Source organism: Eschrichtius robustus, chromosome 1 (assembly GCF_028021215.1).
Source record: "Eschrichtius robustus isolate mEscRob2 chromosome 1, mEscRob2.pri, whole genome shotgun sequence".
Lineage (NCBI taxonomy): Eukaryota > Metazoa > Chordata > Mammalia > Artiodactyla > Eschrichtiidae > Eschrichtius > Eschrichtius robustus.
Window position 1 is genome coordinate 29,246,781 of NC_090824.1, and position 17,120 is coordinate 29,263,900.

The following is a 17,120-nucleotide window of genomic DNA, read 5'->3' on the forward strand; positions in this document are numbered from 1 at the left end:
ACAGGATTATATATTTTAAAGAAACAGCTAATATTTACTGATAGATACCGTTATACGTGTGTACTGTACATATTAATTTAATCTTCATAATAACTAAGACTCGGGGGTTGAGTAATGTGTCTGTGGCCACATACCCAATAAATGATAGGAGTAGAAGAGTCTGGATTTGAACCCAGGCAGTCTGTGTCCAGAGCTGGCTTTTTTTTTTTTTTTTTAATATCAAAAATGGAATCAGACTCTTTATTATGATTCAACCCTGATGTTTCATTTAATCAAGTTTTAACTTGCTCTAGTATGTCATAATGGTGCCTTGTGAGCCCTGTAGCGTGAGACTTGTATGGTGGTGAAAGTTCCACTGCACACCTTGTTCAAGAGCCCAGCATTGTATATTTAGAAGTGAAATAGTCACTATAACACTATCTGGAACTCCCAAGTGGATAAAGTGAGGAGGCCTGTATTGTGGGTTTAATACGTACTGAGACATGTATAACTTTGATTTCTATTTTTGGTATCTGTGAGGCAAGAGATTCTCAGTTATTTCCCCTAAAGAGGGAAACCTTGGATAAGTAATTGCTGTTGCTACCACTGGCAGAACCAGGTGGCTAGACCACCTGCAATGTCCCAAGGGTCTGTAAAAATGCACAGATGGAGCCAACTGTTGGCCAGATTAAGACGACTGCCCAAAGTTCAGCTAATTTTGCTGACCCTTGGATCCCATTCTTTGATCAAGGATGCCTGGATTAAGCAATGAAAAGCAGAGCTCTCCAGTGAGCTCTTCACATGTAGTTTTGATGCTGTCCATAAAGTGTACAAACTCCCACTGCTGTTTGTTCACTCATTTGATCCCAAAGGGCTCCCGTGGTAGCCAGGGGTCCAAGAGAGGGGTGACCTCCCCTAGCACCTTGTCAACTGGCAAGGGACCGAGGAAAGAAGAGGCCACCCTCTCCTGTGGGTGAGATATTCCACGGGGCCCAGAGTCAGCGCTATCATATGGCTAACATTTCTGTCTTAGCAAGGAGGCCCTGGTGGCTGTGCTGAGCTGTCTCCACAATATGGAGACAAGGAGCAGATGGATTCAGAGCTTCACAGGTTCAGGGCCTGTGAAAACCTGTTTCCAGGAGAGCTCGGTATGTAGTCAGAAATGGCCATTCTAAACGTGTACAGCATGGGACTGAAAAGGGTAGTTTCTCACACCAGAGATCCGTGGGCAACTTATGATCATAGTGTGTGATCCAGAGATTTCAGGAGGTATGAGAAGAGGTTGCTAAAGCCTCTGCAGTGAATGATTCTCTGGGGCGGGAGAAGGGACACTAACGGAAGTAACTACTGTATTACAATTTGGACAGATTCTAGAACCTTATGTTGTAGGAGGTCCCCATTCAAGGTGGGCCAATTTGTAACAGTATAAATAGGCTTAAGTAAAATTTGTAAATGAAGAGTATATTGCCTCCAGATCCGCAAAGGGCCTAAAACATAGTGGGCTTGTTTTAACATTGTGGTCGCAGAGAGGGTCAGCTGCTATTTCTTGACAGTGCCAGAGATGCAGAAGCCCTCAGCTTACCAAGTAACTTTCAGGAATTTAACTGGGGTGGCAGAGCCTTGTACTATGTACAGGGAAATGCCACCTCCCTTTTGAGCTCTATTGTGAATATCTGTATGTCCTCACCAAGTAGGTCCAGTGAATTTATTCAGAGGATGATATCATCAGTGTAATGTTATATCTGTGCTCTTGGACAAAGGTGGATGTGGTTAAGATCCAGCCTGCAAAGATTTTGTGCAACAGTAGTAGGGCTGCTAAAGTACCCGAGTCGCTAGGTAAAGATATAATGTGTCCCTTTGAAGGAGAAGGCAAACTGTGGCTGTCGAAAAAGGCATGGAACAGAAGAACATATTGGTAAAACCTCTGACTGCAAAGTATTAACCAGCTGCTGACTGGACGGAGCGCAGAACTGGCATTCTTGATCGCAGCTGTGCAATGAAAAGATGAGTACTTTGCAAACCATCAAATACTATACAACCTAAGGTCACTATGAAAAGTCCATCACAAAGAGTATATGACTTCTACAGTTCTGTGACTGACTGCTCAAATATGAGAACAGAGCCAATCCAATTCTATTTCCACAGACGTTTTATTCATCAATCAAGGGGGAATGGTGAGGTTTTCTACTACAGGTCACCTGACATTTTAATAAGCATTTGAATAGGGATAAAGAACACTGCAGTTATCATACAGAGACCACAAATTGACCTCTGAAAACGGATCTCTTTTTGGCTTTTATGCAAAGTGAGAGTTACAGAGTTCACATCTTGGTTATTCACGGCTAAGGTATATTCTGACTTTTCAGGACCCATGTCACATGGGTTGCTAATAAATTTGAAGCTCACACTGCCCAAATAAGTTTTATCTTTAAAAGAGTAATTCTACCCAAGTTGCCTTATAAAAAGTAGTTAACTTAATTTTTATATTAAAAATTAGTTGAGCACTATATGTGTGTCAAGCACTCTGCTAGTGCTTTCCAACAAATATTCTGAGAAGCATTATTCCCATTTTCCAAGTGAGGAAACTGAAGCTCGAAGGGCCCGAATCACCTTCATAAAGTCACGAAGGCGATCAGTGGTAGCGATGGGATTTGAATCTAAGTCTTAGGACCAGCAGTCTATGGATCCTTCCACTAACTCATCAGTAAGTTAAACTGGGGGGATTAATAAAACAGTTTTAAAGAACTTAACCTCAAAAAATTTGAAATCTTTATATGACAAAGACAGTAGAGTTAACTGATTATTTACTGAAAAGCTATGGGACATTACTGTTGTCATTTTCCCTAAGTCAAGACAACTAGAAGAGGAAGGAAAACACACCAGGAGGTATTTCTGTGATGAACAAAATGTCAGTCGTGGGTTTTACCATATACTGAAATCACAGCCAAGATGAGCCACGCGGTCCATTCTGGGAGGTACTTGATAAATACCAGGGCCATGAGGGCACTGATCATAATGAGATATGCCTGCTGGAGTCTCAGTGGACCTTTCCAGTGAATGGCAATCATTCCCACCACACCAAAATTCCAGATCAGGAGTGCAACTGTAATGTAGTCCATGGCAACATTATAGGTTTTAAACACTTCCCTGAAAAAAATTAAACAGGTTTCTAAAAAGATTTGCATACAATAAGTTTCACCAAAACATTTTTTAGAACTATGGTTCTAACATAGATATTCATTAGATATTCATATCCCAGCTTCACACTTTTACCATATCTTTCTTTAAATTAACGCACTTTTTTCCTCAAGTTGAGCTTATTTTAACAGCAAACTCTGTATCAGTCATATAAATGGGAAACCAGTATCACAGGCCACAGCTGTAAAGTACAAAAACTAAAAAAAAGGCCATACAACACCTAAAATGCTATTCTATACTTTGGGAAACACTTGTTTGAAGTATCTGAAATTGGAAAAAATTAAACATGCAAAATGAATTTTAGAGCTTAGGACATACGGTGTTATTTTCATAAAATTTAGTGCAGCCATTAAATATATATATGTTTTATACACATACACACAAACATGGGATATAGGCATGATATATTGTTGCCTGAAAAAAAAATATGATCTCATTTACATGAAATAGTGTGTGAGAAGAGAGAGCAAGAGATCAATGTAGTAATTCCTGAAAAGATGCAGGACTTATCTTTAGATGATGGGAGTCTGGAATTTTTAAAACTTTTCTTCTTTTCTTTCTTTCTTTTTTTTTTTTCCACAATGAATGAATGAATGAATTTTTATAATGAAGAAAATAGTATTTTAATTTTGGGAGGGGGAATTCCATCTTAAAATAAAGAGATACAAATATAGAAGATGGGTAACTGAGGAGAAAGAAAGCACTTGTTTATTTAAGCACAAACTTTGGATTCTGCAGACTATCCAGAAAGGTGATCTTTCCATTTTGAAATTTCAAAATAAATGTTAAATTTCTGGATGATGTAGCTATTCGTATTAAGCATTTCAGATATCCCAGCACTCAAAACAAAAAAAACCCAAAACTCCAAACTATTGTTATCTTTGGCTAGGGAATACATGCCTAAAATGTAAAATTCCCAACATATACTGTGAAAAGTTTCCCCCCAAACCTGTCTCCTTCTCCAGAGGAAAGCACTATTATTAACTTCATATGCATCCTTCCAGAGTGTCCATACATATCATAAATATACCTCTTTACTGGACACAAATGATAGCATACACATTGTTCTAAACCAGGTTTTTTTCTCTTAACGATATTCCTGGAGAACTTTCCACATTAGTATACTAGAGTACCTCATTCTTTTCAATGGCTTTATTGTATGGATGTACCATAATTTATTTAACCAGTTTTCTATTGATGGATACTTAGACTGATTCCATTCTTTTGCTATCAGAAACAATGCTGCAATGGTTATCCCTACAGATTACTAGGTTCAGGACATATTCATATAAAACTTTAATGGATATGCCAAACTGCTCTTAATCAAAGTTTTACACCAATGTGTGCATGTTTATTTTCCTGCAAACTTGCCAAATTAGAACATTTATTAAACTATCTGATCCTTGTTAACCTAATGTACAGCTTTAATTAGCATTAATTTTATAAGGAGGGTGTGCATATTTTCATATATTTAAAAGTAACTTGTCTTTCTCTTTCTGTTGACTATTTTTTCATATCCTTCGCCCATTTTTTTCTGTTAGGTTGTTGTTGATCTTATTGCCATGTAGAGGTTTATATATAAAGTAAATTAGCCTTTGTCTATAAAATGAGTTGAAAACACACTTAGCAGTTGGTCATTCATCTTCTGATTTTTTTCATGGTGTGGCTGGTTGGCTTGTTTTTTGGGTTTTTTGGTTTTGTGTGAATGTGTGTGTGTGTGTGTATATATATATATGTGTATATATTTATATATAAAACATTAGATTTAAGGAAGGACCTTTTAAGTTATATAATTAAAAATATATATATATATATACTTAAATTCCCCATCCCCCATGGTTTTCTCTAGTCCTTTTATGGTTTTACTTTCATATTTAAATTTTTAATCCATTGGAATTTATCCTGGTATAGATATAAAGAAGAAATTCAAATTTTTCTCTGGATGACTACCCAATTATCTCAACACCAATTACTAAATAATCCATTTACAGCCTACTGATTCTATACTACCTGTATCATAAATTAAATTCCTTTATATATTTGAGCATTTTTTTTTTAGTCCTTCTAATCTTTTCTACTAATTATCTATTTATAGTGCAGGTGTCACTATTTTAATTATTATAGTTTTATAATTTTGTGTTTTTTTGTTTTTTTAAAAAAATTATTTATTTATGTATTTATTTTTGGTTGTGTTGGCTCTTCGTTGCTGCGCATGGGCTTTCTCTAGTTGCGGCGAGCGGGGGCTACTCTTCGTTGCAGTGCGCGGGCTTCTCATTGCGGTGGCTTCTCTTGTTGCAGAGCACGGGCTCTAGGCGAACGGGCTTAGTTGCTCCACGGCATGTGGGATCTTCCCGGACCAGGGCTCGAACCCATGTCCCCTGCATTGGCAGGAGGATTCTTAACCACTGCACCACCAGGGAAGTCCCTAGTTTTATTATTTTGTATCAGGTAGGAGTAGTATCCCTCAGTTTTCTTCTTTTTTACGATTCTTTGGGGTACCGTCACTTATTTATTTTTTCAAATAAATTTTAAAATTATCTTGTCCAGATTAAAAATAAATCTTATTTGTATTTTTATTGGGCTTATATTAAAATTTAAAATAAACTTAGAGAGAACTGACATCTTTATGATGATATTCTTTCTATGTAACCTGGTATAATTTTCCATTTCTTTAAGTCTTCTTTTTAAGCCCTGAAGAGGCATTTTAAAATTTCTTTATTTTATTTATTTATTTATTTTTAAAAGTTTGGCCACGCCGCATGGCTTGCAGGATCTCAGTTCCCTGACCAGGGATTGAATCTGGGTGACAGCAGTGAAGGCACCAAATCCTAACCTTTAAACCACCAGGGAACTCCCTAAAATTTCTTAATAATAGAGCTTAAACAATTACTGTTTAATCCTAGATATTTTCTCTTTCTTGCTGCTCTCATAAATGGGATTTTTTTCTTTTCATTATGTTTTCTAACTAGTTGTTTACATGATGGCTATTGATTTATGTTAATTAATTTTGTATGCAGTTGCCTTAACAAATTTACTTAGTGATTCTAATTGTTTTTTTGGTTAATTCTGAAACCAAGTAAACAATCATTTTATCTCTAATTACTGATAATTTAACCTTCTCTTCCAAATTGTGCAGCTCTTATTTCTTTGTCTTATTTAATTGCGTTCACTAGTCCCTCCAGAGCAACTATTGACAACAATAGTGATAAAGGAAATCCTCATCTTGTCCTAACAGTAACAGGTGTGCTTCTGAAGTTTTCCTAAGAGGATGATACCAATCTTTAGAATAAGATTCATATATTTTATCATGTTAGAGAACTAATCATCTGTTTTATTATGGAATTTGACCAAGGACAAGTGTTGAATTTTGTCAAATTCTTGTTAGCATGTACGAGATGATAACTTAGTAACATGGTGACTTGTATTGATATTTCCTAATAATAAACCAGTCTCCCATTCTGCAAACAAACTCCATTTGGTCATATGTATTATAGCCTCGAAGGGTTGTTGCTGAATCCTGTTAGTGAATATTTAGTTATTCTTTTGGCATCAATAAATAGGACTGATCCACAGTTTCCTTTTTCTTGATAATTCATAGGGTTTTGGTACCAGTGTTACCCTGCCTTCTTAAAAAGAATCTGGAAGCTTTTCTTCTTTTTCTATGTCCTGGAACAGTTAAAATAGCATTAGAGTTATCCACTCCTTAAAGGTTTAATAGAATTTCCCTATGAAACCATTTGGGCCTGGTATTGTTGTTACGGGTGGAGGTGGGATGAGAACCTCCTCAACAACCTTCTGTATTTTTTCTTTGCTCTGCTTAGATTTTCTATCACTTCAGTGGTCAGTTTTGGTAACTAGTTTTTTCCTAAAAAATCATCCATTTCATAGAGATTCTTACATTTATTTCTTTTGTCTATGGTCATTCCCCCTGCTTCTACCAAAGAGTTAACTCTTCAATTTATTTTTTAGCTTTATTGCTTCTTCCTAATTTAAGAGCTAGTGCAATGGTTTACGACCTGTATTCTGCCACTGGGGCTGAGAGAAAGGCAAGGCGGGCAAATCTCTGAGCCTCTCTATTCTCTTCAACAGAGCAGCTCCACTTTTTTCTATTTTATATGTGAAGTTCTCATGTAAGATTTCATTTGAAAGGCGAAAGACTAACTGATGAAACAATTTAAAAGTTTAAAAATCAATTCATGTTTATACACATGCTTGAAACGCTTTAACATTCTGATTCAAAGATCATTACTAGAAGTAAAGAATACAGTAAATTCTTTACTAAAAAGACTTAGAAATAACTGTAGTCTTGAGTTCTTTCAGTTCTACTTATTATAAACAAGGATCAACAAAAGAATATCCCTATCGATAATATTAACTAGTTGTATATATACCAACTATGGCCTATACATGGAAACAATTATAATTTAAGAATAATTCATCAACAAAGTACAGTTCTTTACATGCCAGTTATAGAGCCCAAATAAAGTTAATTTGTGAAAAACAGACCAAATATTTCACTACTTACCCCAAGTAAATGAATGAGAAAAAGAACAGCAACAATAGGGATGAAATAATAAGCCAGGCATGGATGACCTAGAAAAGAGTTTCAGTATAATTAACAGATCCCATAACCCTAAAAAAAAATCCAAATTTCTTACTTCAAAAATTGTATATTACTTCTGTATGTGTTATGATTTTCAAATGGCAAAATACAAGCAGCTTTGGGATCGGTGAATACCTATAACAGAACTCTTTGGTGCTGAACTACTCATAATATAAATAGAAATTTCACCAAAATACATGTAGACCTTCGTTCCTTTAAAAATACGTAAAATTTTTAAAAGAAAAGAATACATTAAAAAAAACACATTATCGAAGACAACCTATGGAACTTCCCTGGTGGCGCAGTGGTTAAGAATCTGCCTACCAATGCAGGGGACACAGGTTCGAGCCCTGGTCCGGGAAGATCCCACATGCCACGGAGCAACTAAGCCCCTGTACCACAACTACTGAGCCTGCGCTCTAGGGCCCGTGAGTCACAACTACTGAGCCCACGTGCCACAACTACCAAAGCCCACACACCTCGAACTCATGGTCTGCAACAAGAGAAGCCACCACAATAAGATACCGGCGCAGAGCAATGAAGAGTAGCCCCCACTCACCACAACTAGAGAAAGCCCGCAAGCAGCAATGAAGACCCAACGCAGCCAAAATAAATAAATAAATAAATAAATAAAATTTTAAGGGTTATTGTGTTAAAAAAAAAAACCAAAAACAAAGACAACCTACGGAATGGGAGAAAATATTTGCAAATGATATGACTGACAAGGGGTTAATATCCAAAATATATGAACAAACCAAACAACTCAATGTCAAAAAACAAACAACCCAATCAAAAAATGGGCAGAAGACCTAAAGAGACATTTTTCCAAAGAATACATACAGATGGCCAACAAGCACATGAAAAGATGCTCAATACTGTTAATTATTAGAGAAATGCAAATCAAAACAACGAGTTATCACCTCATACTTGTCAGAATAGCTATCATCAAAATGACCACAAATAACAAGTGTTGGCGAGGATGTGGAGAAAAGGGAAGTTTTGTACCCTGTTGGTGAGAATGTAAATTTGTGCAGCCACTGTGGAAACCAGTATGGAGGTTCCTCAAAAAACTAAAAATAAAACTACCATATGATCCAGCAATTCCACTCCTGGGTATGTATCCAGGAAAAACAAAAACACTAATTTGAAAAGATACATGCACCACTATGTTCATAGAAGCACTATTTACAACAGGCAAGATATGGAAGCAACCCAACTGTCCATCAACAGAAGAACGAACGGATAAGTAAGATGTGTACACACACACAAACATACACACACACACACACACACACACAGGAATATTATTCAGCCTTAAAAAAGAATAAAATTCTTCCATTTGCAGCAATGCGGATGGACCTAGAGAGTATTAAGCTTAGTGAAATAAGTCAGACAGAGAAAGACAAATACTGTATGATACCACTTATATGTGGAATCTAAAAAGTAATACAAATAAATGTACATGTAAAACAGAAACAGATGCACAGATATAGAAAACAGACTAGTGGTTACCAAAGGGGAATGGGAAGTGAGGGGTACAAATTAGAGGTATGCCAATGTTCATTGCAGCACTATTTACAATAGCCAGGACATGGAAGCAACCTAAATGTCCATCAACAGACGAATGGATAAAGAAGATGTGGTACATATATACAATGGAATATTAATCAGCCATAAAAAAGAACAAAATAATGCCACTTGCAGCAACATGGATGGACCTAGAGATTGTCATACTGAGTGAAGTCAGACACAAAGACAAATATCATATGATATTGCTTACATGTGGAATCTAAAAAAAAGAGTACAAATGAGCTTATTTACAAAACAGAAGTAGACTCATAGATGTAGAAAACAAACTTATGGTTACCAGGGGATAAGGGTGGGGAGGGATAAACTGGGAGATTGGAATGGACATATACACACTACTATATATAAGACAGATAACTAATAAGAACCTGCTGTATAGCACAGGGGACTCTACTCAATACTCTGTAATGGCCTATATGGGAAAGAATCTGAAAAAAAAAAAGAGTGGATATATATAGACATATAACTGATTCACTTTGCTGTACTCCTGAAACCAACACAACATTGTAAATCAACTATACTCCAATAAAAATAAAAAAACAAAAGCAAACACAAATTAGGGGTATGGGATTAGGAGGTACAAACCACTATGTATAAAATAGATAAGCAACAAGAATATATTTTATAGCACATGGAATTATAGCCATTATCTTGTAATAACTTTTAATGGAGTATAATCTGTAAAAATAACGAATCACTATTCTGTATACCTGAAACTAATATAATACTGTAAATTAACCATACTTCAATTAAAAAAATTATCAACAGAGTCAACAGTTAACATTTAAACTTTAAAGCAGCAATATTTTCAATGGAGGAATTTTGATGTATTTCTTACATAAACAATAAATTAATTGATAAATAATTGATAATAATTGATAAAATAAAATAATTGATAAATCAAATTCAATAAAATTGAAAATCAGATATTCACTTAAGTGACCTATATACACATACTTTAACTGTACAGAGAAAATAGGTCTTCTAAATTACATAACTATTTGACAAAAGAATATTCTGAGGTTTCAATAAGTATTATTGAATCTGAGGTTTCAATAAGTATTGCTATGCTATGTTTATTTTACTTGGTTCATTAATAAGTTAATACTTACATGTCAGTCCATTAATATTATGCAGAATTCATATAGAACTATATAAATATTAGTCATTATTACTCATGTACAGCTTATTAATATGAGAGATAGAATCAGAACCTGATTTTTAATTAATTAAATAATTAATTTTTTTGGCCACGCCATGTGGCATGCGGGATCTGAGTTCCCCAACAAGGGGTCGAACCCGTGCCCCCTGCAGTGGAAGCGTGGAGTCTTAACCACTAGGCCGCCAGGGAAGTCCCCAGAACTTGATTTTTATAATCTATTACACAAGATAAAAAAATTTTATGGTAATTTTATGTAATGAGTATGTTGGGGAAAATACTATACAACCCAAAGAGTCTGGGGTTTTAAAAAATAGAATGGAGAAGCATGATAAATTGTCAGGTAATTTTTAACCAAAAGTGAAATTATTTTGAGGTAGATACAGCCAAAATATGCTTTATGCTTTCAATGAACTTTACTGTTTAATGACAGAAGGAGCTACTTAATCAACAACTTTCCCAAACATATCTCTTAATCAGAAAACACGAAATCAAACCTTAAAGAAAAAGAAGAAAAGCTCCAAATCAAGAATATTATTTTGTCTTCTTTTTTAAAAAAATCTCCCACACCCACCTCCCAGATCCAGTTGTTCCAATTATCCCACTCTAAGCTATCAAAATCTAGTTGTTACTAATGTTAACATTAGAATCTATGTTAATTTTGTCTTGCGGTTCCATTTTCATCACTCAAGGTGATCTGCGATTGTTAATTCTTTTGAAGAAAAGATTTCTTAAAAAATCTCTTTCTTTAAAACAATTTTATAAAATGTTACAATTTGGGAAAAGGGCAAAAGAGTGGCTTTACACCACTAAAGTTGGTATTCCTTTGACATTTAAATATTCTAAATTGACTATCCGAATACAACAAATTTAATATCTGGTGTTCCTCCATAAAAACCTCCCCTAACATTTTTAAAAATTAATTAATTTATTCATTTATTTAATTTTTGGCTGCATTGGGTCTTCGCTGTTGCACGTGGGCTTTCTCTATTTGCAGTGAGCGGGGGCTACTCTTTGTTGCGGGGCGCAGGCTTCTCATTGTGGTGGCTTCTCTTGTTGCAGAGCACAGGCTCTAGGTGCGAGGGCTTCAGTAGCGGTGGCACACGGGCTTCAGTAGTTGTGGCTCGCGGGCTCTAGAGCACAGGCTCAGTAGTTGTGGCGCACGGGCTTAGTTGCTCCGGGGCATGTGGGATCTTCCTGGACCAGTATCATGGTCCACGGGCTCGAACCCGTGTCCCCTGCATTGGCAGGCGGATCCTTAACCACTGCGCCACCAGGGAAGCCCTCCCCTAACATTTTATTCTAAAAATTTTCAAACACACAGCGAACCACTGCCCAGATACCACCAAAATTCTACCATTCACATTTTGCTGTACTTGCTTTGCAACACATCTATCCATCTCTCCACCCATTAGCCCATTTTAATCCATATCAAAGTAAACTGAAGACACCTGTACGTTTCCCTCTAAGTACTTCAACTTTAGCAAAATATTCTAAAGGGAGTCCTTACTCTAGTTCATCTGCAAAAAAAAAAAATAATAAGCAGAAATGAATCTTCCCACCTGCATCCCAGCCCATCACAAGTCTTAGCTTTAGAAATAATCCAAGTTATAAAACTAAAAAGTATATAAAATATTACAAAACAGAAAAACTTTAAAGAGTGGGAGATGTACACTGGTATTCCATACTGAGCTCCAAATTAAGGGCTAGAGTAAATATTATGTACCAGAAATCCTCCACTTTCTTAAGAAATGCTTTTTACCTTGTTTTATGGGGGAAGGGGCAAGGGAACATGGGAATGTTTTTTATTTAAAAAAAACAGCATTTTTCTGAATACAAAGTAACATATGCTTATAACATATAGAAAATATAGAAACACTAAAAGAAAAAACAATTCCCATTGACCAATGAGAACCAAAGTTGACATTAACATTTCCTTTCAGACATGTTTTCTGTCTGCATATGTAAAGACCTTTTAAAAAAATTAGAATCAGGTAATAGAAAATTTTACATTCTGCTTTTTAAATTAATTTTTTATTAAAGACAAATTCTCATCCCACCAAATTTTTTTTTAAATATGATTTTTAAATGACTAAATAATAGTCTACTTACACGCATGAACCCACAATTTAACTTTTCCCTTATGCATGGAATTTGTGGGGTTTTCCTTCTTTTTCCAATTATATTTTATGCTAGGAGTAATATCTAGTATGCAAATATTTTCCAGCATTTTAAAGTCTTTGGGATAAATCATGAAAGCAAAATACAGAACCAAAGTGTACAGACATTTTCTAATTACTGACTATTGATACATACTGGCTTAGTGACTCCGCAAATAAGGCCTGATTAACCTTCACCAAGTCAGTAAGTTAAATATGTTAATTTGTTATTTTAATATATATATTTTTTGCTAGTGAGGAAATACGCATACACCTCTCTCTCCCTCTCTCTTACTCTCCCTCTCCTGGCCATCTATATTTCCTTCATAATTTCTCTGCTTGGATTTTTAAAATTTCTTATTAGGATGTTCATAATTTTAGCTATTTGTAACTGCTCTTCATATGGTAAAAATATTAGCCCTCTGCCTGTAATAATGGTTATAAATGGTCTTCTTATTTAGGTTCATCACTGATGTTACGATTTTCTGAATTATTACCTAAATTCAAAGCCTCTTCTGATGACTAAATAACACCTTCCCTTTTTCTAGAACATCAGGTGGTAAAACAGGCCTTTCTCATCTTGCTACAATCCCTAGTTCAGCTTTCCTGTGCTAAAGGCTCTGAAAGAAAAGAGCCCCTGCTTCAGTACAGAACAGCAAGGATCTCCTCTAAACACTGAACTATCTAGGCCAGAAATCATGTGACTTTAGTAAGCTATACAGTTTCATCTATAACAAATGATATATAATAATTAACTGCCTTTTCCATTTCTTCCTTTTTAAGGTTTGTTTGGTCTTTTAGCTTCTTGTGCTTCTCAGAGACATTGCACAATCAACCAGTGACACACAAATCCTCAGGGCTTATTTCCAAACAGGTCCTGGCAAGTTTCTGAATTTCTGACTCAAAAGCTCCTTTTATTTTTATACTAGGAGTCAAAATTAACAACTTGTTTCTATAGAATTGGCTGTGTTTGCTAAGACTTGAATATTAAAAAGCAAAAGAAAACAACACAAAAATGAATGGGTGAACGTGGAAATCCAGCTAAGTATAAACCTTTTAGATTGTCTAATATGAAGCATTAACTAAAATATGCACAAAACTGACCAAAAATACATCAGGATAAGTTCTAGTTCTACCTACCGAATACAGCTACAACACCTGGATCGAATGCGTGCAGCTGCCAGTAGGCTGGGGAGTCAGAAGTACCAGGAAGCCAGCAATGAGTTTACCACTTTTTCCCTCCAGTACTACCCTCCTCCACCTGAACTCAACACAACCCAAGTGGACATTAGCAAGACTGTGAGCTCCAGGAGAAGCCCTCTAAGTTCCTGCTAGCAAAGCAGAAAGAGGTCTCCTGACACCAAAGAAGAATGCAAAACCCCAGGTGACTCCCAATAACATGTGAGGAACAAAAGTAGCATATAATCCAGATACAAGTCACAAAGAAAGTCCAATAAAGCAGAGAAATGGAACTGGCAGGTAAACACTTATATGTAAACAAATATATATAGTGGACAAAAAAAGATGCAGTAATTGAGACATGAGCATATTTAAGCAGGGGGAGGAGTATGCTTCTCAACACGACATCATTTGCTCTTTGGCTCCCTGAGTGTTGATGACTACCTGTCGCCATCACACACATCTTTTGTCTTCAATCTCTAGATTCTGATGTCAGACTGCAAATGGTCATCACTTGGGTTAATACTTCCACCCACTCAACAAACAAGGTTAAACTCTGTATAATTTTAGAGTTTGTGAACACTGAAAAGGTATTCCATCTTATTAATAATCAACTAAATGCAAATTAAGACATTTTTGCTTTGCCTATGAGGGTTAGCACAGATTTTTTTAAAAAAAAATTCAGCGCTGGTGAAGGTGGGGTAAGACAGCCTTTTTCACTACCAGTGTTAAGTACAAATTGATACTATCATCTTGAAAACAAAATTCTGCATAGCAAGACAGTTAAAAATATGTAGATAATTTGCTCCAGAAATTCTGTGCCTAGGATTTTACCCTAAGGAAATAATTTGAAAAACTGAAAAGTTCTATGCATAAAGACATTCATTGTTTTTTAGAAGAGCGAAAATCTGGAAACAACTTAAATGTCCAAATTAGGGGAAGTGAATTACAATACACTCATTGAGTCAAATATTATGTAACCATTAGACATATTTGCTAAGAATTTATAATATGGAAAAATGCTTATGCCAAAGTAAAAGTTAAAAAAGGACACATACTGATTATGCATTTGATTTTAACCATGTTAAAGAATATACAGAAGTAGACTCCCTCTTGCGAGAGCACCAGAATCACAACTGGCTGCTGGACAATCATTGACAGGAAGACCCTGGACTTCACCAAGGAGGACACCCCACGTCCAAGGACAGAGGAGAAGCCACAGTGAGACGGTAGGAGGGGCGCAATCAGAGTAAAATCAAATCCCATAACTGCTGGGTGGGTGACTCACAGACTGGCGAACACTTATACCACAGAAGTCCACCCACTGGAGTGAAGGTTCTGAGCCCCACGTCAGGCTTCCCAACCTGGGGGTCCGGCAACGGGAGGAGGAATTCATAGAGAATCAGACTTTGAAGCCTAGTGGGAATTGATTGCAGAACTTTGACAGGACTGGGGGAAACAGAGACCCCACTCTTGGAGGGCACACACAAAGTAGTGTGCACATCGGGACCCAGGGGAAGGAGCTGTGACCCTGGGGGAGACTGAACCAGACCTACCTGCTGGTGTTGGTGGGTCTCCTGCAGAGGCGAGGGGTGGCTCTGTTTCACCGTGGGGACAAGGACACTGGCAGCGGAGGTTCTGGGAAGTGCTCCTTGGCGTGAGCCCTCCCAGAGTCTGCCATTAACCCCACCAAAGAGCCCAGGTAGGCTCCAGTGTTGGGTTGCCTCAGGCAAAACAACCAACAGGGAGGGAACCCAGCCCCACCCATCAACAGTCAAGTGGATTAAAGTTTTACTGAGCTCTGATCGCCACAGCAACAGTCAGCTCTACCCACCACCAGAGCCTCCCATCAAGCCTCTTAGATAGCCTCAACCACCAGAGGGCAGACAGCAGAAGCAAGAAAAACTACAATCTTGCAGCCTGTGGACCAAAAACCACAGTTACAGAAAGATAGACAAGATGAAAAGGCAGAGGGCTATGTACCAGATGAAGGAACAAGAAAAAACCCCAGAAAAACAACTAAATGAAGTGGAGATAGGCAACCTTCCAGAAAAAGAATTCAGAATAATGATAGTGAAGATGATCCAGGACCTCGGAATAAGAATGGAGGCAAAGATTGAGAAGATGCAAGAAATGATTAACAAAGACCTGGAAGAATTAAAGAACAAACAAACAGAGATGACCAATACAATAACTGAAATGAAAACTACACTAGAAGGAATCAATAGCAGAATAACTGAGGCAGAAGAACGGATAAGTGACCTGGAAGACAGAATGGTGGAATTCACTGCTGTGGAACAAACTAAAGAAAAAAGAATGAAAAGAAATGAAGACAGCCTAAGAGACCTCTGGGACAACATGAAACACAACAACATTCGCATGATAGGGGTCCCAGAAGGTGAAGAGAGAGAGAAAGGACCAGAGAAAATATTTGAAGAGATTATAGACGAAAACTTCCCTAACATGGGAAAGGAAATAGCCACCCAAGTCCAGGAAGCGCAGAGAGTCCCATACAGGATAAACCCAAGGAGAAACACACCAAGACACATAGTAATCAAAGTGGCAAAAATTAAAGACAAAGAAAAATTATTGAAAGCAGCAAGGGAAAAACGACAAATAACATACAAGGGAACTCCCATAAGGTTAACAGCTGATTTCTCAGCAGAAACTCTACAAGCCAGAAGGGAGTGGCATGATATACTTAAAGTGATGAAAGGGAAGAACCTACAACCAAGATTACTCTACCCGGCAAGGATCTCATTTAGATTTGATGGAGAAATCAAAAGCTTTACAGACAAGGAAAAGCTGAGAGAATTCAGCACCACCAAACCAGCTCTACAACAAATGCTAAAGGAACTTCTCTAAGTGGGAAACTCAAGAGAAGAAAAGGACCTACAAAAACAAACCCAAAACAATTAAGAAAATGGTCATAGGAACATATATATCGATAATTACCTTAAACGTGAATGGATTAAATGCCCCAACCAAAAGACATAGACTGGCTGAATGGATACAAAAACAAGACCCATATATATGCTGTCTACAAGAGACCCACTTTAGACCTAGGGACACATACAGGCTGAAAGTCAGGGGATGGAAAAAGATATTCCATGCAAATGGAAATCAAAAGAAAGCTGAAGTAGCTATACTCATATCAGATAAAATAGACTTTAAAATAAAGAATGTTACAAGAGACAAGGAAGGACACTACATAATAATCAAGGGATCAATCCAAGAAGAAGATATAACAATTATA

The 17,120-nt window shown here is 36.7% G+C and overlaps 1 protein-coding gene across 3 annotated transcripts in view; it reads right to left on the reverse strand.

Moving 5' to 3' along the window:
* The window catches only part of PSEN1 (presenilin 1), an 87,962-nt gene that overhangs the window by 29,296 nt on the left and 41,546 nt on the right, over nucleotides 1–17,120 (reverse strand). For all 3 annotated transcript variants that reach the window (XM_068543245.1, XM_068543255.1, XM_068543235.1), the window contains 2 exons: nucleotides 7,703–7,770; nucleotides 2,906–3,126 (listed from right to left, as the gene is read on the reverse strand). In XM_068543245.1, coding sequence (XP_068399346.1) covers nucleotides 2,906–3,126; nucleotides 7,703–7,770 — 289 coding nt within the window. The remainder of the gene's footprint in view (nucleotides 1–2,905; nucleotides 3,127–7,702; nucleotides 7,771–17,120) is intronic.